The sequence below is a fragment of the Ascaphus truei genome, chromosome 3, assembly GCF_040206685.1.
Source record: "Ascaphus truei isolate aAscTru1 chromosome 3, aAscTru1.hap1, whole genome shotgun sequence".
In the NCBI taxonomy this organism is placed as follows: domain Eukaryota; kingdom Metazoa; phylum Chordata; class Amphibia; order Anura; family Ascaphidae; genus Ascaphus; species Ascaphus truei.
In genome coordinates, this window is record NC_134485.1 from 86,230,128 (window position 1) to 86,253,994 (window position 23,867).

Genomic DNA, 23,867 nt, shown 5'->3' on the forward strand with positions numbered 1-23,867 from the left:
ATACGGTAAAAAAAAATGAACATAAGCATGATATATACCCATATTTCAGCCCTTATCTGGTTCCTTTTGATCATAGGAGGGACTATACCTTAAACTCCCACCCAAAGTAGTGAGTGCGTTTTCATAGCAACTCAGCCCCAGATACTCTTCATTCATTTGTCGGATGAGTCCACTCCACCCGTCTTTATTAGTTCCCCTAGACAGGTCCAGATATATATTTGGATGTGTGTGTGTTTGTATATTGTGATAGAGAAAAAAGTCTTCAACTGGAAGGCAAGAAAATAGAAGAGATATGGATGTCGGACGTCTCTGACAAAGATGCTGGTGCACGGGAATGGTGCACGGGCCACTTCACAGGACAATGTTACACTAGGGAGGGGGATATGTGATAGAGTCATTGTCTCTGTGTTTTGGAATGTAGTGAGATATGTCTGCTTTCCAGCATGTACGCAGTTAATCTCCTCTGGAGAGGCTTGTTACAGCTGCAGCCCTCCTGATTGAACACGAGGTCTAAAAGGCAGAGAGAGAGAGAGCTGCACACACACACAGAGATTGTTTTCCCCATAGAGGGGGGAGAGAGCGGCTTCTCCCCAGCCAGGAGGAAGCTGGCTGGCACAGTCCCCTAGGCTTGCTGGATGTTGGTCACAGAGCCTGCTGAGACTGCCTGGGTTGCATACTCAGGAATCAAGGATGTGTCTGCTGTGGAAGCAGGGCTGTCCTGTCCAGAACATTGGATCCAGAGGGATTTCCTGGACTCTCGTGGGAGGGATTCCCCTACAGCACCAAAACAGATAAGGACTGTTATATTTTCATATTGGTCTTTTGTATTTGCCGTACATGTTTTTGGGGTGGTAACCAGCTTAGCTAGCCACCCTGTTAGAAAGGGCTGGAGTGGTGTAGTTAGTCTCCGAATAGGAGTAGGCGTTTATTTTATGATTTGATATGCATTAAAGGGACGGTGTGCCTATTATTTAGTTATTATTGTATAGTAAAAAAATCCTGTTTCCTATCTTAATCTGGGACAAAAGACCCCGCAACGTGACAGAGGCATCACAACTGGTGGAGTGTAATGCAGGCAGTCCAAAAGGTACTGAGCAGTGGAAACTGGGGTTGAAAATAAATGCGGGGACTTAAAATGGCCACCCAGCTGAAGTGTTTTGCCTTTAAGGGACAGTGTGCCTATTATTTAGTTATTATTGTGCAGTCATAAAAACCCTGTTCAAGAAACCCCAAGGTTTCCTGCCTTAGGCCTCGGGCATGGTGCCTCGGGCCGCGCTGATCAGCGCTCCTGCTCTGCCTCGCCTGCTCAAACTGGAGCTTTTTTGTGTCCTGGCAGGCGAGGCAGTGAGCGCGCTTTGGGGGCGGTGCGTAGGCAGGCCGGAGGCGTGTCGGGAGGCAGATCGGAGGCGGGGCGGAAGGCGGGGCTAGTCCCTCGCTCCCATTGGATGTGAGTGGTCACGTGACCGCTCCTCCGCTTCCCAGAGCGGCAAATTTTAAATTTGCCTGTCTCTCCAAAATACCTGAGCCTCCGCACGCATGCGGAAGCGTGCGGAAGCGGCTGCTAAAGCCGCGCTGATGACAGATGCAGGGGGTAAGTGCATCTGCTCAGCGCGGCTCAGCACGGCTCAGCAAGGCTCACCGTACTATGTCCCAGGCCTTACTCTGGGACAAAAGACCCCTAACACACATCATGCACAGTATGAATACATTTGAACAAAAAAAGGACTAAAACATTTTGTTGTCAAATTAGATATTACTACTCCAGTTGCAGAATTATTTGTGCTTTATGGTTAATAATTAAATTGCTTCTGATAAAAACATTTTTGGGGGGGACTTCTCTATATATTGTATTCATATCATTAATTCATGTTCTCTGCTGCTACTGTAGCTGCTCTAATTGGATCCGAGTTTCAACAAATTTTAGCAGGCTGCAGTGGCAGATAATAGAAGTCTCATCTCTAATTATTCTACTTATGGCCAACTGAAGAAAACAACTGCAGCCACAAGAAGCAAGTCAACCAAAAATGTTGAAGTCCTTAATGCACCCGGATGCACTAGCATCATGTCCACAGTAAAAGCAAAGGCCAAACAGAAGTGCAGAAGAATTTCTGCTGGACGCATGTAAGATTTTATTCCTGAAAACCACCTCTTTCCCCAGAAACTCTATTTCCATCTCACTCTGGTACTGTATATGTCAGAACTCCTGGAGAGACGGGATGATTAGGAGGAAAAAAGAATGGTGGAAAGGAGGTTTTTATGGAATTTTCTTGTCATGGAAAAACATTTTTTTTTTAAATTAAAGCCAGAATTAATTAATATATTCTATAATTATGGAGTGTGCTCTGCCTTTGGGGCTCCCTTTAAAGCAGCAGTCCAAGCTGCTGTTTTATTTTTAATTTTTTAAAATGTCCCTTTAATATGTGCATCAATACAATTAACACAATGATAAGTAATTAGCCAAGTTGACGATCAATTCGTCCTGCTGTGATCAATTGGCGAAGATTTGGCTTGGGGGTTCACTAAATGGGGGTCAGTGCAGCAGAAGAGGACCAAAGATGCAAAGTTATGTGGGGAAGATCATGTGCCCAGGCAATCACTAGATACAATTAGTGCACTGCTAGAGAGAGGACAGGGATCAAAAAGGGGTGTGCCCGAATCTGTTTCAGAAGAGGAAGGCTATGTGACTTTGTAAATGTTAGCTTTAGAAACAAAAAATGCTAGTTACATTATAATACGTTAAAAATGTAATTCAGAGTTGTTTAAAAAAATGCTACAAGTATTTTCTCATAGTACAGAACTGTTTTATTAAAATAAAAAAACACATTTAGGATGTTACTTAGTTTGCAGCTTTAAGTTCCCTTTATTTCCTCCTTCAAGGCTCAAATAATATGCACCTGGATCACACCACGTTCCCTGTATGTTTCCTATCATGTCTACCCACCCAGATTACAGACTCTTCAGAAGCCGTTCTAATGTTTTTCCTTCACATATAGTGCTCATATTCCTTTATTGTATCTATAATCCCTACATTGTAATAAACCCTATATTCTGTTTATACATTTGTTTATACTGTAAATGAAATCCTATCACACTGAAGCACTAGCCTGCAGCCCTCAGACTATACTTACCAAGAAAGAAGGTGCTTGGTTCACGCTCAGGCCGTGTATGGAATGTGTCGGCAGGCATCCTGGTGGTATGATGCAGACGGTTCTGCAACATCCCGATCTTATCCTTTTCTTCCTGGGCACTGGGTCTTCCTTTGCCCCTGCTGAGGTCGGGCATTATGCTCACCATGCGGATGGACTTAGCCTTCACCAAGATGGCAATATTGTCCATCCCACTGTGCTCTCCTTCCTTGGTGCCCGTTGTCACGTCGTGAGAGGTATGTGCCTCGGTGTATGCAGGACCACCTACGTCTGTATCTGGGTACCATTTCACTCGCTTCTCAGACTCCTTCTCTAATGAACACTGTACACATGGATGATGGGGGATCATGTCACAGGGTCTTGTAGAACAACAAGGGGAGGCACTGCGGGGACGGTCATCTGAAGACCCCAAGTACCTTCCATAACCTGAATCTGCTGGGGGCAGGCTTCGCGTCTGTGTTTGGCATGTTTCTTCTCTGCGTGGGGAATCAGGCTGTTCCGTCATCCGGCGAGGATATAAGTTCCTGGACAGCCATCGTGTCATCTCGTCGTCGGTTTCGGCCCCAAGGTTACGCTGCATGGCATGGAATAGGACAGCGGGTCTCTCAGGGGACCGGTGTCTGGTGCTATACGGGGAGACACTCCTTTGCGTGTGTTGGGTGTCTCTCGCCAGGTCGGTTCCCACTAAACTTGAAGGGCCAACGGGTAGCTCTTGCAGCGGGGGTGAGACGGACGACATATGGAAAGATTGCCGCTCAGTGTGTGGGGTTTCTGCTCTCATAGGGTAGCCCCCCGTCCCTCGAGCATCCATAGCCAGGAGAGAACTGAGAGCACTGACCCTCAGGATACATGGAATGATCCAGTCAGAACATGGTGTTGGAATTCATCTCCCTGCATGATGAGGTCACAAGGGCAACAGAACCAAATATGTGATTTAAGATTGGAACTCCTTTCGTGTTCCGATATTACAAGGTCTGACAACTCAACTGTGTAAATATCCAAAATTATAGGCTAAAGCTGTAAAATTCCGGGCAATACTGAAATCTCTGCTCTCTGATTGGTTAGAATTCCGGGCATTATTCATTCAGTAATGACTGGAATTTTTGGCAACTTGCCAATTCACCTTTCAGAGATGCAGGGGAAGCACGTGCTGAGAATTTGAAATAAAAACCTGCCAAATGTAAAACTGCTAACAGTAAATACCTCTCCTGTCCAAGCTCCAGCTGCATCTCCATTCCTCTCCTCACTCAGTAGTGCAGTCAGAAGCTGGCGGGTCTCAACTTGTAACTTTGTTACTTGCAACAAAGTAATATTTCTTCCACAATTTATATAGCTTCTGCTAAGGTAATTTGAATCTGTTTTTTATTTAGTTTGTAGTTAAAATCACTGTCCCCCCACTTCTCTTCCCCATCTCCCCTCCCCCACATACTTCCACTTCTCCCCCTCATCCCTCTCCCCCTACCTCTCTTCTCCCCCTTACCTCTTTCCCCCTCTCACCTCTCTTCCCCCCCACCTTTTCTCCCCCTCACCTCTTTTCTCCCCCACTCATCTCTCTTCCCACCCCTTCATCTCTCTCCCCACCCCCCCACTTTGCTCTCCCCTCCCCTTGCTCTCTCCCTCATCTCACTGACCCCCATCCTTTCCCCCCCTCATCTTTTTCCTTCCACCTCTCAATCCCCCATCTATCTCCTCCTCTCATCTCTCCTCTCACTCCCTCATCTCTCCTCACCCCCTCATCTCTCTCCTCCCACCCCTCACCTCTCTTATCCCCCCCTCACCTCTTTTCTCTCCCCTCACCTCTCTTCTCCCCCCCCCCTCACTCTCTCCCACCCCCACCTCTCTCCCCTCTCATTTGCTACTGTACTTTACGTCTTTTTCCTACACAGGTGCATCAGCGTAATTCCGATTTCTATATCTATACAAAAGTGTCTATTATTTTATGAAAAAAGCCTACATTTCGCCTATAATAGTAATAGTCCCCTCACAACAGGGCATTACTGGCCAATAATGCCCTAGCTGGGTTCAAGTCCCTCAGCTTCGCCGAGGGCCTTCAACTCTTCCAGCCAGGGCATTATTGGCCAGTAATGCCCTGTTCTTTGGGGATTATTACTTAAGTATGTTACCTGTGGGCTGTGCATAACATCAAATGGAAGAAGGGACAAGGAAACTAGATAATTGAAAGGACACAAAGCATGGGATCTATAGCGTTTCAGATCCCATAAGAATTCCTTAGCAAAAACTATGCTAGGGTTTGTATGTCCACTCCAAAAATAATAAATATTTGAAAATGCAGAGGGGTTTTTGACCTATAGGCCATTTTTATTATTAAATCAATAGTAGAGTTTCTAACTTCACAACCGTGGTATTCTTATGGACAACAGCTTATGAACGAAAAAATATTCCAGTTTCATAAAAAAAAAGGGCCATTAAGGTTTAGCACAATTTTGTAAATCTGGCAAATAATATTTTAAACTCTTGCAATTAAAAGTTCAAACAATGGGTATAGTGTGGGCACAGAAACATATGTCCGCCAGGTCTACGTCTGGGTGAATAGAAGCAGAGACACAGATCCATCCAGCTTAAGGGCATCATTGATATAGGGCTGAAGCAGTGAGCCAAGAAAACGAACCTGGTATATTAAAGGTGAAATCCTGAAGAATAGGAACCGAGACATTGACCATCTCTATTATAGGATGCCACTATTTCACAGGCAGATATGGTGCATATTGTTTCTAAAGTAGGAGAGCTAACATGAATGGGCTGCAGAATACAACATCTGACATCCCTAAGAATGGTGGGCTCAGAAATAGAGTATATCACCAATGGGACTGAAAGGCGCAGGTGATGGGCTACAGAAGTATATTGAGTGAATCCTGCACCCGTTATATTTTATGAAATAGTTAAACCCGGAAAGAATTTGCTTCCGTGACTACTTATTAGCTGCTGCTGCTGAAACAAATGGCACACCGTTGACAGTGCTTATACCTTCATGTAAAGTCACGATTAAGAATATACATTTAGATTCTTTCCACGAGTGTCTATCTTTGCATTTGAGAGCATGTTTCGCTGGGACATCTGCGTATACCCTCATGGGCTGGTAACATGTACACATGTAGCCACCATTACATTAGAAATTGTGTCTTAAACGAAGAATGTGTTAGTGAGTTTGGGAGCATTATATGAACCCATGCACAACACATGGTCCCTCAAGTCACAACCAAGCCACAGGTGTTGCACGTTTATATAATAGAATTTACACTGGCAACAAGGTGAACACATATATTTAAATATAATGTCTGTGTATATATACACACAACGTATATATCCTTGTATTTATATTGTAAAACACATCAACTCGTGCGAGTGTAAATATATATATATATATATATAGCAAATGGAAATATTACTGTATGCTCATTTGCATGTATTAGACAGGTCTGCAACCCAGCCTTTCTCCATTATCACCCTGCATACAGCACTTCCACTGCAGTAAGGGATTCTGGGAAATGACATGCAAATGAGCACACAGTGCCACCTTTTGTCTCAAGCTCACATTACATGAACAACCCTTAAGCCAATGCATGCTGCTTTAAACGCAGCTTTTAAACATAGGCTGGGATGAGATGCAGTCAGTAATATACACACACACACACACACACACACACACAGTTCTGCACGGGCGTGCATTTCTATCCAGTCACTGTCCATCATCAATTCCTATCTCATAATCATAGTGTTACATCCTTGAGCATATCCAGAGAAAGGGCAGCGCGGCAGCCATGGTTCTCCACTGGTTCCCTGCACAGGTTTTTTCCCCTGCGATGTGTGCTGCGGTGCACTCCTTGTAAGATTGAGGTTGTAACCATCTTTCTGGCCTCTCACCCTCCACGTCAGGGTAGTAAAGCAAAAGTTCTCAATTAAATACACACCACCGTTACTGATCCAACACACACACGTGCTATGCCTGTATTTGTCGTGTGGTAGCAAACTTTCAGGCTCCCTCTTTGCAGCATGCGGATTAGCTACTCTCAGCTGATCTACGGTATGTCTTTAAATATCAGACACTTCAGTCCCGTCATCTTAGTGTGGCCCTCTTACCATCCACCCTAAACCTTCTATGTCCGGGTAGTAAAACCAAGGTTCTCAATGTAGTAAATGGTAACCACTGCTACAGATCCGTTACCTATATATATATATATATATATATACACACACACACACACACGTGTTCCTGTACGTGTTGGTCAGTCACACTCACCCACAATAAAATGACACATGGAGAGCAGAGTATACTGAGACAGCTTTATGTATTTCATTCAAACTGATTTGCAGCTAATGTACCAGATTATTAACTAATTTCAGGTCAAAGTGCACCCATTAACTGTCCCCATATCAGCCCAAAATGGCAGCCGAGTGGTTGCTGTGTGCAACCACATTAAAAAAAAATAATGTGGCCCTCTTCTCTGTACATCCAGCGTAGAGGCTTTGCGGGTCAACTGCCTTACGTCCTGGGCGGGGACTAAATTCACAAATATTTCCCAAGTGCTGGATTTCAGGAGCGGACTCCATGGCGTAGGAGAAGGGGAACGCACAATTGTGTTATGACCCGGTGGTTTAACCCTTTAACCCAACGCACTGCTTTGCTGGCCTCTCTGGCAGCAAAAGGGTTAAAATGCCTGTAGAAAGGCCCAGACAGTCCTTGCTTTCCAACTCTCATTCTATTTTCTATCGAGTTTTTGGTCTTTTACCCTGATACAAAATCTGTAAGGTTGAGAAGTGTCGAGACTACTTGATCCTCTCCTTGGAGTTTAGGGACCAGAGGTTGTTCTCCTGGAGACACAGACACAAAAGAGTGCAATATACTGTGTGTGTATGAACTGTACTTGTGTGTGTATGAACGATTGACCCAGAGCATACAGCAGGTGAATAAGTCCGTCTGTATATTTCAGGGCTGCTTTGGTTAGCACCTATGTGATTGTACAGTGATGGTACCATCTGTGATTGTGTTCATTGGTCATAAGCTCTGCATATACAATTTGTGTATGAATCAGAAGGGGTCATCTGTCCTGACAAAAACAACCATGTATTAATGAAGAAAAGAATGAATAAAGAATACAATTCAAAACGATTGAATTTTTGACGTTGATAATTCAAGGTTTATGCCTCAATAGTACAGCAAATAGACTTGAATAAATACCCTTCAGCGGGTGCATTGTAGTGTCCGTGTAGTGGGCACTGTACTTACAGTATGAGTGTATTCGATGAGATTGCGATGCTGCCTGTACTGAAAGATTTCTGTGAAACATATTTTTATGGTTGGTTGTGTGTTGTGGTTTCACTGATTCATTATCATAAAAAAGTCACTAAAACCTTTCACTACAATCTAGTTAGCGTCACTGTTCTGACATCTTCTGTAAATACTAAGTTTTTTTTTTTTTTAACACAAGCTAGTACCTGGACTAAACATACAGTATGTATGACATGGCAAGTTCACAGAAGAACATTACATAATTATCTCTGTGATTGTTCAGTGTGTTATTATAATAATAATAGCATGTTCTTGTATAGCGCTGCTAGTTTTACGTGGCGCTTTACAGAGATATTTTGCAGGCACAGGTCCCTGCCCTGTGGAGCTTACAATCTATGTTTTTGGTGACTGAGGAACAGGTAGATAAAGTGACTTGCCCAAGGTCACAAGGAGCCGACACCAGGAATTGAACCAGATTCCCCTGCTTCAAACTCTCAATGCCAGGCAGTGTGTTTACTCACTGAGCCGCCCCTTCTCCTTTCATTTAAATAAGGTGTGTACTATTACTGACTGTGTGTGTGTGTGTGTTACAGTATGTTAAGAACTGGAAGGCAACAGCAGGCATCTGGCTAATTAGAGCCAAAATAGGAAGTGTGTGTAAAATCTCAGCGTTTTGATTGAGCAATGACATTCAAGATTGACTGATGTAGTTCTGCAGAAAGGATCTGCACAGTGCGAAGCATTCCCACACAATTAAGAATCTGGTGAAAATGTGACATTTTCAGCAACTGAAAATATCACCAAAATGGCAACGTTGGCAAAAAATAAATAACGACCAGCTTACAAATTACCCCCAAAAATATGTTTCAACTGAACTTCTACTTTACAGATACTATTAATAAGGCAAAAGTGTGGCATCTGTGGAATACATTTTTTCCCGCGAAATAGCTAAATTCTAACCTTTGCTATTATAAGCAAAAAATGTGAACTTTTTCTAATGTTCCCTAGTGTAGGAAAAATAGAAATGAAAATGAAGTGCACTTTCAAAACATCGCAAGTTGCTAGGAAAAATGACAAACATGTTTGTCACCTTATACCCATTGTAGGATTCTCCAATTGTCTTAGAAACGTACATTTTCAGGAAAGACATTTTTCTGATTTTTTTTTTTTTTAAAGAATAAACCTATTCCCTTTACATTGATCGTCACGTCATCCTTGTTGACTTATTATCCCAGGGAGCCAAATTCAACCCAAGAGTGGTACACTTGTGGTTGAAGCACTGACCTCTGCAGTGGAAAACTCCAGTTTTAAATGTATTGTCAAATCCAAATGACTAAGGGAAAATTATACCCCCCCCCCCCTCCACACCCCCCTTATAAAAAATAAAATAGATTTGAAATGCTTTGTTTGGGGCAATTATTATTTTCATTATAGTCCGACGTATAGTGCCGCCTGGGCAAAGGTCTTCCACATTAGAAGCAAGTGTGTTAACAACAAAGTGCCACATACAATCTGTTTTGTAGACATCTGAATGCTGGCAGTTTTTGATGTCTTATCTGTGTGTGTTGAGATATGTGCATTACAGCAAATGAATATGTAAGTGTGTGATGGGGCTTTTGTGTGTAATGTGTGTACCAGTAAGACACAAACTTTCTTCACAGCTTCTCCTGTTGTTCTCTGCCTCAGTGCATCATGGTCCCATAACCCTGAGCCATCAAAATGCACTGGATGGGTAGAGAAAAGACGGGGCCCTTATTGGCAACAAGAACAAAGGTCGGCACAGGTGAAAGGTTACAGACAATAGGGAGGCTATGTACAGAAAGCTATGAACAGTCTAAATATACATACAGGTATTTACACAAGGTGCAGAATGCTCCTTTGCATGAGAGAGGGCGAGAGGAGGCGCCATGCAGGGAGGGGAATGATGTAATGACGCCATTAAGCACTAACCACTAAACGATTTTTACTGGTGTCTTCAGGGTTTTGGACAGTGCCATACTGAAAAGCTGCGCTCGCCACAGCTAATGGGCCAGTAAGAACCATGACGAACCAACACAACTCAGCAGGCACCTTAAACAACCAGATCACCCTTCCAACTGTCTATTCAGGGAATGCCTTCAATGCTTCTAAGCAGCCTCTCTGAGCGTCAGCTGTAATACATCAGATCCCTTTCATGAAATGTAGGGGTGGGCTTCTATCTGCCCTCCGTGCAAGGTGAGCAGTATGAGGACACCCCCACACGGCAAGCTAGGGGTCTCTTTCACTTTCTCTTGGTATATGTTCCTGGTTGGGTGGTGTTATTCTGGGATTTCGGGGTGCACATGCAGGGTGCTGTCCCCCCTCCGGTAGATTTCACAGAAGTTCCGCTCCAGTTGCTCGATATGTGAGCTAGGGGGCAGTTGCAGGTTCAGGTGCCTGAGGAGGGAATCCAGCCAGAGCTGGAGCTGCGAGAAGCTCGGCCTGCAGCAGAGAGATCAAGGAATAAAATAGAAGACAGTCACAACAGGACAGGGATATGGGGGCATCTCGTGTGTACATGGATTGTTTGTTTTTTCTATCAATGGGGCAGGGTGAGAATGCTTGTGTGCTGGGAATGATACACACCAAGTTATACAGAACGACAGGAGATACAGAGACTTTGCATGAGGCCAAGCAACTACGAGCTCTCTTACTGGCAAACATCGCTGAGATTATGTGGGCAGGACAGGAATATATTTGGGTTCAGGTTATAATACCTAGCAGGTCAATTTTGGAATCAAATGGAAAATTAGAAAGAGGCAGATAGTGGAGCGAAGGTAATTGTGTGCTCAATTCTTACAGACAGTGAGTGTAAGATACAGAGAGGCTATATGAACAAAAAGTGTATATAGTCAACGTAAGTTAATATAGGGCAGAGTTTAGGAATATGGGCTAAACCAGACAATGATGGACACAGAGTAGGAAAAGGCCCATGGTTAAGGTTAGACAGCAGGCGGATGGTCACAGTAAGACGGTGAGGTGACATGACCACGGTCAGAGTACATTAAACATTTGGTCTTCATCAGACCGAGCTGACATATGGTGAAAGTCATAAAAAGGTGAGTGATTAGGGTAGGATACAGCGGTCATAGGCTAAGGGCAGGACGGAGAGTACATTATGTGGCTTGTGGCAGATAGTGAGGATATGCCCATGGTCAGAGAGAAAAGCCTTTAGCCAACGTCAGTATATGATTAGTATCAGTCAAGGTAAGTGATTGCCAGGAGTTTACTTGGGGGCTATGTTGGCCATATCAGAAAGGGTGAATATATGATATGAAGTGAGCAGAAGGCTGAGGTTAGACATCATTGGGATAGTGCCAAACAAGGTGGGTACTGTCAAACCCACATCCATTTTACCGTTTCTCGGGGTCCATGTCGCAGCACAGGACAGCGCTGGGGAAAAAACCTGGAGGGCAACTTGGGGGACAAAATCTGTCCAGGAAAGCGTGGACATTGAGGCCAAAATCCATGTTTCGAGGGAGATAATCTGGGTCAGCACTCACACGTCCAATAATCTGAGAGAGAGACAGTAGACAAGAGAGGACAATATGTACATAAAAAAAGTAAGACGACATGGTGCTTGGGGAGTTGATTTGGGAAAAGAGAGAGAGGTAGCTTCATAAATAGAACAGAGCCATAGACAGAGTCTGGCGGAGACATGAAAAGGAACAGGCGGTGGAACGGATAGACAAGGTGTGAGGCTGCATGCTGTGAGAGAGACAGGACAGTAACAGAGCTCGCATTGCTTGGGACAGATGAGTAATGTGAACGACACAGAGAGGGGGTGAGAACGGGAGAGTGAATACCTCGCAGAGCACAATCCCGAAGGAGAAAACATCCACCGACTCATCGTACCTTCCCCCTGCAAGAAGAGACAGCACCTCAAGCACCCCGAGCAAGAGGACCACAAGAGGTCCGGTGAGAAAGTACCACACAAAAGATTATGCCATGCTGCAGAGTGCCGTAATAGCTGCCCCGTGTGTGTCCTTTTCCTCCCATAACCTCTATATAAAGCCTCTCTATAACACCAATGTTCATATTATACATGCAGCATTGAATAGCTCTGATGCAGCCCCTCCTGCAGAATATGCAGAATAATCTCTATTAATATTCTCCTGTGGTACAGCATGCAAGCCACAAAAGACCCATATTGTAGACTGTCCGCACAAGTCCTCCTCACATCTAGCAGCACCCTTTCTAGAAGACCCCTCATTTAAAGGGACAGTGCCACGTAGTGAGCAAAAACAAGACAATAAACAACTTATCAGTGTTATTGGTTTCCTTACAATAAATTTACAAAGAATATTAAAAAAAAAAAAATATATATATATATATATATATATATATATATTTTATTCACCTAAAAAACATGCTATTAACATTAGTTCTCTTTGGTCCTTTGACGGAAAGACGCAATGTAATTGCGGTCGTTCTGAATGATCACATACTGTACTAAGAGGTGCTCTGCCCTACCTTCCAGCGCCGGGAGATTCCTTACAGCCCACTCACATACAGTATAGGGAACGTAAGGCGTATTCTAGCGTCGGAAGGCTTTCTTACGGAATAGCGCTGCTCATCCTCACCATTTATCATTTCAGGTGCCATCCAGTATGGGTTTCCCACCACCGTGTAACGTTTCCTCCTATCCTTGCTCAGGTCCCGAGCTTCATCTGACACCAACCGGGCCAGTCCAAAATCTGCCACCACTAGGCCCCCGTCCTGTGGGCAGAAACAATTGGATAACCCACTAAATCCTCCCACCACTAGTCTCCCCGTGCTAACTAATCCTTACTTACAACTTTCACAGCCAGCTTCTCATCCTGTGGCAAACGGATCTACTCCCCTTTTTGCCGCCAGTGGAGTCACCGAGTGGCTATCCCCTCTGGCAGCAAAAGGGTTACTCCCCAAATTCCACCACCATTCCGCAACCTTGGGACAAAATATATTTTCACACCCCCGCCCACCAGTGCTGAAAGACTTATGATGTCACTGCATTGTTGTTATAATAGGTTGTTGGGTATTGATGTCACAGATTCCCAGTGCTACTGTGATGTCACTGTGTTGTGACAATTTGGTGTTACATAGTTACATAGTAAATGAGGTTGAAAAAAGACTTCCGTCCATCAAGTTCAACCTTTTGTTGTAGGGCCTCGCTCATTAGCAGTAAAATACTTCATTGGGTTTACAGTGCGTACAGCTTATGGCGTTTCATAAATAAGTCATTTATGTGTTGACGTTTACAGAATTCAGATGTTATGGTGGGTTCTCCGTTCATAGTGGGATTTCCCTGACGTGGTACGTCATGTTGAGATAATCTGCTGTTAAATTGATGTCGCAGCTTTGTCGCAGTGATGTTACCCTCCTACCTCACGCACGAGACAGTTGTGGGAGTTCAGGTCACGGTGGATTATGTTCATAGAGTGAAGGTACGTCTGAGTGGGCAGAGAGAGGAACATATTGTATTGAGTGTCAAACACGGAAGAGGACAGAGCGTTGGAAAGAATGTCAGAGTAACATCATAAGCTGAGTGAGAAAGCCAGGAAATTAGAGATCGGTAAAAAAAAAATAATCATAAAATGTTAGATAGTAATGGACAGGCAGCAAAAAAATAAATAAAAAGCATTTAACATGAATAAAAGATAAGGATGAATGATATGTTGCCATGTTTTATGGGAACAGCATGTTAACACAAGAACATTTCTTCCTCACCATTCCAGCTGAGATGTCTCTGGCGAAGCTGACCCGCTGATTCCATGGATACTGAGCATCCTGCAGACATAAAGGAAACAATAGGTGTGAATGACTAAAAACGGCCCAGAGCACCAGAAGCACTGGGCCAATGTTACCCTTCTAATTAAGTCACATGTAAGTGTGATCTTCAGTACCTGGACACTGGGGTCACTTTAACCTTCTTAACCAGCACACTGTCCTTTATAAATGGTAAACAGGGAATATGTTGAATAAGGATCCCCGAGGCCTTTATAACTAGTACACTGAGCCAGTGGCGCCTTCATAACTTATACACTGAGGAAACTGTGGCCTTCAGGCGCAGGACACAATGTCACAGGGTTTTACAAAACAGGGGCCTCGGGCCAGTAAAACCTGCATGCCCAGGAGCCAGGCCAAGTGTTGATTTCATAACAACAGATGAGAACACAAGTATAACACGTAGTCATCCAGTTGGCAAAACACACATATTTCAATTCTCACAAGACAAAGAAAAGTTACGGGCAAAAGCAGAGGCTAGACTAGTCTTTCAAAACGTAACAGTGGACTCACCATGCCCTTAATGACCCTGCGCAGGGTCCCTCCCGGGATGTACTCCGTTATTAAGTTCAACCTCTTGTCCTTGTACAGCACACCGATAAATCTCAGCACATTGGGGTGCTCCAGGCAGCGCATCACCTTCACCTGCAAGGGCACGTGATGGTCTAAAGCAGGGGTGCACAAACTGGGAGGCGCAAGATTTTTCGGGTGGAGGGGGGGTGGGGGAGGGAACGCGGCGGTTGCAGAGGCCCAGACACCAAGGCATTTAAATTAATGCCGGGGGATCACGTGAGCCCCCTGCAACGTCCCTTACTTTGTCTTTGGCGACGCTGCGTCATTTCACGTGACGTCACCACCGCAGCATCATTTGACGCCGAAGACAAGGTAAGGAGGGGAGCGCGAGCAGGGAGGGAGAAATGGCAGGGGGGTGCAGCGGGGAGAGTTTGGGCACCCCTGGTCTAAAGTGACAGCAGACCTGCAGTGATCACAGTTCATGTTAGAGGAGACGATATTTAAACTGAAGCAACAAGGGGGAGGGAGGGGGCTGCAATTTTGGGGAGTTGTTAAAGTCAGGCGTTATAGTTTGGAAGTGGGATATATATAGAGAACCACTCCTATTTTATTTACAACCCCAGAAATATAAAAGGTTCTCCCCCTTTCTGCTTTGAGAGCGTAAATATTGTATAGTCTCTTGGAAAAGGAGGTTCCAAAAAAATTATATTTCTTGAAATTAGACACTGTACAGCTACTTTTTTCAAGGCCCTTCAACCACAGGAGGTGTTGTAAAAAGGAGGCGCGGTTGTAGTTACGCAGACGTTATTGTGAGGTGGAGAGGCTGGAGATAGGCCGCGATTCTACTAATGGCATGTGCGCGACCATGTGACGTCACACGCGTACAAAATCTGCACTGCAGGATGGAGGCATCGGGAGGCGTGGCCGTGATGTCACATGAGCGGTTCGCCCCACGTCATGCGGCTATCGCTTCGAAAGACAAATTGATTTATCTGTTCAAAACGTGGTCGCGCCTCATTGCGCGCACTATGGGCTGCCTCATAGGATTAAGGCATGTGACTACGACACGCGCGGCCAATATAATCGTGGCCTTAGAGTTATAGTGTGTGGCGGGGCTGTAGTTAGGGGAGGAATTATAGTGTGTGGAGGAGCTGTAGTTAGAGGAGGAGCTGTAGTTAGAGGAGGAGCTGTAGTTAGAGGAGGAGCTGTAGTTCGGGGAGGAGCTGTAGTTCGCGGAGGAGTTCTAGTGTGTAGAGGAGCTGTAGTTAGGGGAGGAGTTATAGTGTGTGGAGGAGCTGTAGTTAGGGGAGGAGTTTTAGTGTGTGGAGGCGCTGTAGTTAGGGGAGGAGCTGTAGTTAGGGGAGGAGTTACAGTGTGTGGAGGAACTGTAGTTAGGAGAGGAGTTACGGTGTGTAGAGGAGCTGTAGTTAGGGGAGGAGTTATAGTGTGCGGCGGGGCAGTAGTTAGGGGAGGAGCTGTAGTTAGGGGAGGAGTTACATTGTGTGGAGGAGCTGTAGTTAGGGGAGGAGTTATAGCGTAGAGCGGTGCTGTAGTTAGGGGAGAAGTTATAGTGTATGGCGGTGGTGTAGTTAGGGGAGGAGTTATAGTGTGCGGCAGGACTGTAGTTAGGGGAGGAGCTGTAGTTAGGGGAGGACTTATAGCGTGTGGCAGGACTGTAGTTAGGGGAGGAGTTACAGTGTGTAGAGGAGCTGTAGTTAGGGGAGGAGTTAAAGTGTGTAGGAGCTGTAGTTAGGGGAGGAGTTATATTCAGGAGGATACTTTGTACTGTAGTTAGAAGAGGAGCTGTATTTAGGGGAGGAGTTACAGTGTGTAGAGCTGTAGTAAGGGGAGGAGTTACAGTGTGTGGAGGAGCTGTAGTTAGTAGTTGTAGTGTGTGGCGGGGCTGTAGTTAGGGGAGGAGTTAGTGTGTAGAGGAGCTGTAGTTAGGGGAGGAGTTATAGTCAGGAGGATAATTTGTACTGTAGTTAGAAGAGGATTTATAGTGAGAGTTTGAGTTGAGGCTGCAGAGAGGTGCTAACTATACCAGTTATAGTGACCTGCTAGGTTTGTACACTCACCTCTTTCAGGAAGGTTATTTGAGTCTCCTCATCAAATCGGATCAGCTCCTTCATCACCATCACTTCCCCGGTCTGACGATGAGTAACCTGCAGGGACAGCACCACGCTCATCCACATGTGTATCGCACGAGGCTCATCTGCTGCACCAGGCCCTAGAAATGATCTACAGCGCAGGAGCTTGGGTATTAAGGTGCAGTTCACCTATAATCTCATGTGATTCTATAGAGGATATGATCACATGCGATTACAGGTAGCAAATCATGTCCTGAAGGAAATGTAGAGAGGAAACACCTCAATGGTAGGTGCTACAAACCCTGGTCTGTTGTAATAAATCGGAGCTGTAACATGAAACCCTTGAAGACGGGGTGTCAGACCACTGTGTTTTAGACTGCGGCTGTAGCAGGAGAATGAATGCATAAATCACAAAGCACAGGGACAGACAGTAAATCGTGGAGAGCCGGTAGTCACCCGATGGGACCAGCAGCAATGCCTCAATACATTTTTGTTACTTTGCTTACGTTTGCCTCCAGTTCTCCTTCATTTCTCTCTGGGGATATGTTTGATCCTCTTATGGAATAAAGAAGAAAGTGGTGGAGCACTGCAGAAAAAATGAAAGGGCTGGAGGCTGCTTGAAAATTAAAAAATGCTTTAATTTATGGCATTAGTAGACCGAGCTACAAAAACAGAGGGTAACTCTGACGCGTTTCGCGCTGTAAAAGCGCTTTATCAAAGAGTGACCTATGTGTGTGCACACACATAGGTCACTCTTTGATAAAAAGCTTTTACAGCGCGAAACGCGTCAGAGTTACCCTCTGTTTTTGTAGCTCGGTCTACTAATGCCATAAATTAAAGCATTTTTTAATTTTCAAGCAGCCTCCAGCCCTTTCATTTTTTCTGCAGTGCTCCACCACTTTCTTCTCTATTTGGATTCATCTACTTGGAAGGAGGCATGCCACATCAGTCCAGGAAGGTTTCGTGAGTTACCTGTTTCTGCTATGGCAGTATCATTTATTCATGTTTTATCATGTCTCATGCCTATGGGTTGAGGGGTGCTGTCCCATAAGTGGGTGTGGGGTGTGCTCTCTTCAGTGAGGGTACATTTCACACACCTGCTGTGGTGTTCACATACCACTCTATATACCCTATTATATGGCAACTAAGTGAGCAATCAGTGCCTTATATACTGCAAAAGAAGCTAATACTTTCCTGGACACCTATGCTATATAGCAACAATACTACAGAGACATTTGTAGCACCTACAGGGATTCATTTCCCATTCCTGCTCTTATGGAATAAACCCTTTTAAAGTACTTGTGAGCCTCCTCCTGGTTTTTGGCAGTGCGCTGCCTTTTTTTCTTGCTCTATTACCTTGTTGGTGGATTAGCACGCCGCTTTATGAAGCGACCGCAAGTGGACCATACTGGAGGATAAGTGAAGCTGAACAGTGATTAACCCCTGTGGGTTTATGTTTATTATTCTATATCTATAGTCTATGGGACAACTTATGTACTAACATATGTGTCATTGAACACTATGTACTAGTCCCCTCTCCCTATTCGGGAATTCTAGTCACTCACAACCTCAGTACAGAGGTCCAGGCGGTTATATATATATGCACCTATGGGACGGTTCTATATTGGATGCGCAGGTCACCAATACTCTCCTTCATTGCCGAACTTTTTTCTACATCCATGAAGGAGAAGCATGGGTTCGAGATAAACGAATTCCTAAACACTTACCTTAATTGCCTGACCGAAGCAGCCCCTCCCCAGCACCTCCCCGTGGATGAGGTCCGAGGGCCGGAATATACGATGGGAGCTGGTGACACCGCGCACAGACTCAGAACGGCACATGTCCCTACGTGTGCATGAGGGGGACCCCATACAGCTAGATCCAGGGGACCGGTCTATACTGCAACTACGCCTGGGGAGAGGCAGATACCACAACATAAAGCCAGGCCTAGATATGCATCGTACAATCAGAGACAGCGGTAAGATGCAACCAGTGTTCCAGAGCTGTCATTCTTACAGAGACAGGAGAACTACGCAAGGGACAGCTATACATGTATATGACGTGTGGAGCATAGCGGGAGATAGTTAAGTAATCAGAGGTGTAGTGAAAACCGGCCGACCTTATGAGAGGAGCACAGTGAGTGGCCAGAGAACACAACAAGCAATGGCTGGAACATGCCTAGTGAAGCGAGCTTAGTGATCATTTGAACTATGTTCATCACCTGCTCATCAGAGGAATCATGAGAGTATGGCCTGTCAGTTCTGTACTTCTAAAGGACTGAGCTGGCCTAGCCCTAATCTAATTTTGAGCCCCAGGTGAAAAAGAAAACGGGGCGGGATGATTATTGCAGAAGATTCAGAAACCAGGCGTTATCATTGAATATGAATGCATGTCAGCTTTCGTGTGTCATACATTACATCACAAATCAAACAGGGCTGACTAATGATAGAAAATAGGGATATTTCAACCATTTTTGTACAGATTCTAGCTCCACCAGTGTGTAATCCCATTAATTTTAATATTAAAACCCTCTCCCTGTCAGAGGGCCTGCAATGCATGTGAGAGAGAAAGGCGTGTGTGCGCAACCTTAAGGGGTAGTTGTGTATAGTTACTACAGTACAATGAGATAGCTGTGTGTATGTGTGTGCACGAGTATGTTTACCAACCCCCTCCTTCCTAATCCTCCGTCTCCTTTTCTTCAGTTACAGAGGAAGAAGTATCTCTCCTGCTGCTCTCGTCAACCTCCTTCCCTCCCATCTCCTGAAACCTCTCGCTTCTACCATGGTCCCCACCCTCACTAACATCCATAACTCATCTCTGTCCTCTGGTACTTTCCCATCTCTTTTTAAACAAGCTATTGTTAGACTTATTCTAAAGAATAAACACCCTAGAGCCTATCTCCTCGTCTAACTATCACCCTGTCTCCCTTTTTGCCTCCAAACGTCAGGAACGTATTGCCTCTTCACTTTCTTAACTCTCATAACCTACTTGACCATTTCCAATCAGGCTGCATACTCACCAAAGTACCTCCATATTGCCAAATCTCAAGGAGCTCACTCTATTCGGATTCTTCTTGACCTCTCCTCAGCTTCCGATACTGTTGACCACCCTCTTCTCCCACACATTCTTCACTCTCTTTTATGCTTCCACAGCCCTCTCCCGTCAAACATTTTTCACTAATCTCTCCTTACTTCTCAAATGTTTTGCCACTCAATATTCGTCAAGCGCCTTCTCTTTCCCCATTAAAAGCCCAGCTGAAAATCTACCTCTTAAAAGAAGCAGCTCACTAAAAATGTTACGCCTCTACTACAAATTCTAGATGCACTTGACCTCCCGTTTGCACTTGTAATAATGCACTCTTTACTCCTGTGTGGGTAAGCCTCCCAATATCACACTTAGACTGTAAGCTCTTCGGGGCATGGTCTCCTGTAGCCTTATGCTGTAATGTACCTGTTGCATTTATTCCCAGTGTTTGTGCTGTATTTACCTCCTTGTGTAATGTTGTCAAGCGCTGTGTACATAGTAAATACAATTATACATACATACATATATACATACATACAATGAGATAGCTGTGTGTATGTATGTGTATTACTGTAGTATGTTTGCCACAGAAAGAGAAAGTTGTCTATATGCTTGTACAGGTAGTGATTGTTGGGCATTCACTGCCGTAACAACTAGCAACTATAGATGCGTAATGGTAAAGACCATATACAGAGCAATGGTAATATACATATGAATGGATACTTGTAAAGCGAACCCCTGATGATATAACGTTGAATGAAGACAGGTACTGGGTGTGGTATCCTGGATGGTAAACCAACAGATCATAAGTGAAGGTATAATACCCAATTTATCCAGAAACCATAGCAATTGATTCACCCTAGGTAGTACCTAATGTCTAAGTTCACAACAGGAAAACATGTAGCAAGCAAAAACTCACTAGTATGCTGCAGCGTCCATGTATGTCCGGATTCCAAGGGTTCTTAGTGTGCCTGCGGCATGATGATGCAGGACACAAGAAATGAAAAGGGATTAACAGAGCACAACCAGAAGTATCCAAATTGGGAAAGATAATCATTCAAATTAAAGTACGTTGTCCATAATAAAAATACCTTGATAAAGCGCTCTCTGCCGCGCGAAACGTTGGCAGGGCAATGCCTTGCTACTTTTTTCTATAATGACCAATAAATTATCCTTTTGTTATGGAAAACGGACTTTCCTTTTCATTATTATCTTTTCCAATGTGGATACTTTTGGTTGTGCTCTGTTACTCCCTTTCATTTCTTGTATACTGCCGTTACAACAACTAGTTGTGTATGAGTGTGTTTTCATGGTAAAATATAGTTGTGTGTCATTTTGCGTTTGCGTTGCTGGCCCTTCTGTAACTGAAAGGGTTAAGGCCGTATTTGGTAAACGGTGCAGCCTATCTTTATTACAAGAGAGCTCCTTACGTTACAGGCCTCTGCCGTCTGACTGCAGTCTCTATGCCGGGGGTGGGCAGTGTGGGAGACTCGTGGGGGTCGTGTTCGATGGTTAACTGCAAGAGACGGCTGGTCTCCTGTATCAGGAGATCGATCTAAAGGGAAACAGGGAGATCACTGAGAATGCAGCAGGCCAAGAGATAGGGGCAAAAAGAGAGGAGAAGCATGAGCACCGTGTACCTCATCCAGGGGGACGCTGCGGATCGGGGTGCCGTTAATTTCCAGTATTCGGTCCCCAACGTGGATTGAGCTTTGGATGTCAGGACTCAGACAGCCGGTATCCAGCCTGCCAGAGATAGCAAGAGTCAACACAACTAGACAACTCTCCACAGATATAGCGGTGTATGTGGGCGCGACAGCAGGAGACAGCTGCAAATGTGGGAGTCCCAGCTATAGACTATTTTGTATGGGTGTATCCCAGTGAAAGACAGCGGTGCATGGGTGTATCCCAGTGAGTGAAAGACAGCAGTGTATGGGTGTATCCCAGTGAGTGAAAGACAGTGGTGTATGGGTGTATTCCAGTGAAAGACAGCGGTGTATGGGTGTATTCCAGTGAAAGACAGCGGTGTATGGGTGTATCCCAGTGAAAGACAGCAGTGTATGAGTGTCTCAGTGAAATACAGTGGTGTATGGGTGTATCCATGTGAGTGAAAAACAGCGGTGTATGGGTGTATCCCAGTGAAATACAGCAGTGTATCCCTGTGAGTGTAAGACAGAGGTGTATGGGTGTATCCCAGTGAGTGTAAGACAGAGGTGTATGGGTGTATCCCCGAGAGTGAAAGACAGCAGTGTTTGGGTGTATCCCAGTGAGTGTAAGACAGAGGTGTATAGGTGTATCCCCGAGAGTGAAAGACAGCAGTGTATGGGTGTATCCCAGTGAAATACAGCGGTGTATGGGTGTATACTAGTGAAAGACAGCAGTGTATGGGTGTATTCCAGTGTGTGAAAGACAGCAGTGTATAGGTGTATTCCAGTGTGTGAAAGACAGAGGTGTATGGGTGTATCCCAGTGAAATACAGCGGTGTATGGGTGTATACTAGTGAAAGACAGCGGTGTATGGGTGTATCCCAGTGAAATACAGAGGTGTATGGGTGTATCCCAGTTAAAGACAGCGGTGTATGGGTGTATCCCAGTGAAATACAAAGGTGTATGGGTGTATCTCTGTTAAAGACAGTGGTGTATGGGTGTATTCCAGTAAGTGAAAGACAGCGGTGCATGGGTGTATCCCAGTTAAAGACAGTGGTGTATGGGTGTACCCCAGTTAAAGACAGTGGTGTATGGGTTAGTCAAACTGGGTGTGTCATATTCAGACATCTGTGTACTGTTTGTGAAATAGTGTTTCTGAAACATTTAAATATATGCGTCTATATGTGAGTGCAGTGTGTATGTGGGTGCCACTGTGCGAGACAGCTATGTAATTGTGAGTGCTGTATTGCGAGACAGATGTGTGCCACAGTGAGATGGATACGTTGACAGTGTGAGATACCTCTGGATACCGGTGACAGTGAAATGTTGTATATGGACAAGTCACCGTGAAATACGATTATGTATGTAGATGTCAGTGAGAGAGCGGTACGTGTGTGTGCATGTATGCAACAGTAAGGCTGCCCATGGTTGGGCAGACTGTGCAGAGGCGTGCGCACGCTGACCGATCAAACTGCCCAAGGCAGTGATTGCTTCCGTGGGGCGTACGTGTGCGGAAGTGGGCGCGTGTTGCGCACAAAATCAGTTTAAACTGATTTCTTGGCGCGACAGGCCGGTCACTGGAGCTCCGTGACGTCACTGGTACGCCCCCAGACACGCCCACGGACGGCGCCACGTACCATGGCCAGGGAAAGCACTCACTCCGCAAGGCTCAAAATTACTATGGACATAGCCTAAGAGGTAGTTGAGTATGTCATAGCTGTGGGTATGAGTATGTTTGCTGCAGTAACAAATAGTTGTGTACAGTATACTGTATACGTGGCACCTGACATTGCCAAGTATGTTGACATTTCCTGCCATAATACAATGAAACCTTCTGCTACATCTGTAGGTAGTGATTGTTGTGTGTTCATTGCCATTAACAACAGCCACTTGTGTACCAGTTTGCCTGACCAAAGTACTTCAAGATATAATTGTGTCCCCCAACGAGAGATAAGTGAGCGTCTTGCGTACTTACTCACGGACTCGCACAGTATGGGAGTGCTCAGAGCAGGACGGAGTGATGGAGACCTGCAAACCGCGCCTGCTCTCCGATGGCGGGAGAGTCACCAGCTTGACTGTGTGAGGCGAGCGAGAGGCTGGGGAGTCTATCACTGGAGTCGCCGAGAGCTGATAACATGGCCCACTGAGAGACAGAAAGATATGTTACTATTTGTGTCATTGGCTGTGCATTCCTGCACAATAGGCACCGCTCATAATAAATATAAAAACCCTATACCAGATCTATTGTACATATCGCTTCCCATTTAAACCCCTATAAAGAGAAACATTTTAAATCATATAAGGGAAAAGGAGTGGCCACTGAGTTTGAATCAGGAGAACCTGGTTCAATTCCCAGTGTCGGCTCCTTGTGATCTTGGGCAAGTCACTTTATCTCCCTGTGCCTCAGGCACCAAAA

General features: G+C 45.0%; 1 protein-coding gene across 3 annotated transcripts in view; it reads right to left on the bottom strand.

Moving 5' to 3' along the window:
• Positions 1 to 5,442: 5,442 nt before the first annotated feature.
• Positions 5,443 to 23,867, bottom strand: part of LIMK1 (LIM domain kinase 1) — a 62,091-nt gene continuing 43,666 nt past the window's right edge. For all 3 annotated transcript variants that reach the window (XM_075594501.1, XM_075594502.1, XM_075594503.1), the window contains 12 exons: positions 23,427 to 23,594; positions 21,446 to 21,551; positions 21,236 to 21,360; positions 18,509 to 18,692; positions 16,770 to 16,856; positions 14,692 to 14,823; positions 14,122 to 14,181; positions 13,779 to 13,844; positions 12,996 to 13,131; positions 12,219 to 12,274; positions 11,770 to 11,927; positions 5,443 to 10,854 (listed from right to left, as the gene is read on the bottom strand). In XM_075594501.1, the coding sequence (XP_075450616.1) occupies positions 10,692 to 10,854; positions 11,770 to 11,927; positions 12,219 to 12,274; positions 12,996 to 13,131; positions 13,779 to 13,844; positions 14,122 to 14,181; positions 14,692 to 14,823; positions 16,770 to 16,856; positions 18,509 to 18,692; positions 21,236 to 21,360; positions 21,446 to 21,551; positions 23,427 to 23,594 (1,441 nt within the window). In that variant the 3' untranslated portion in view covers positions 5,443 to 10,691. The remainder of the gene's footprint in view (positions 10,855 to 11,769; positions 11,928 to 12,218; positions 12,275 to 12,995; positions 13,132 to 13,778; positions 13,845 to 14,121; positions 14,182 to 14,691; positions 14,824 to 16,769; positions 16,857 to 18,508; positions 18,693 to 21,235; positions 21,361 to 21,445; positions 21,552 to 23,426; positions 23,595 to 23,867) is intronic.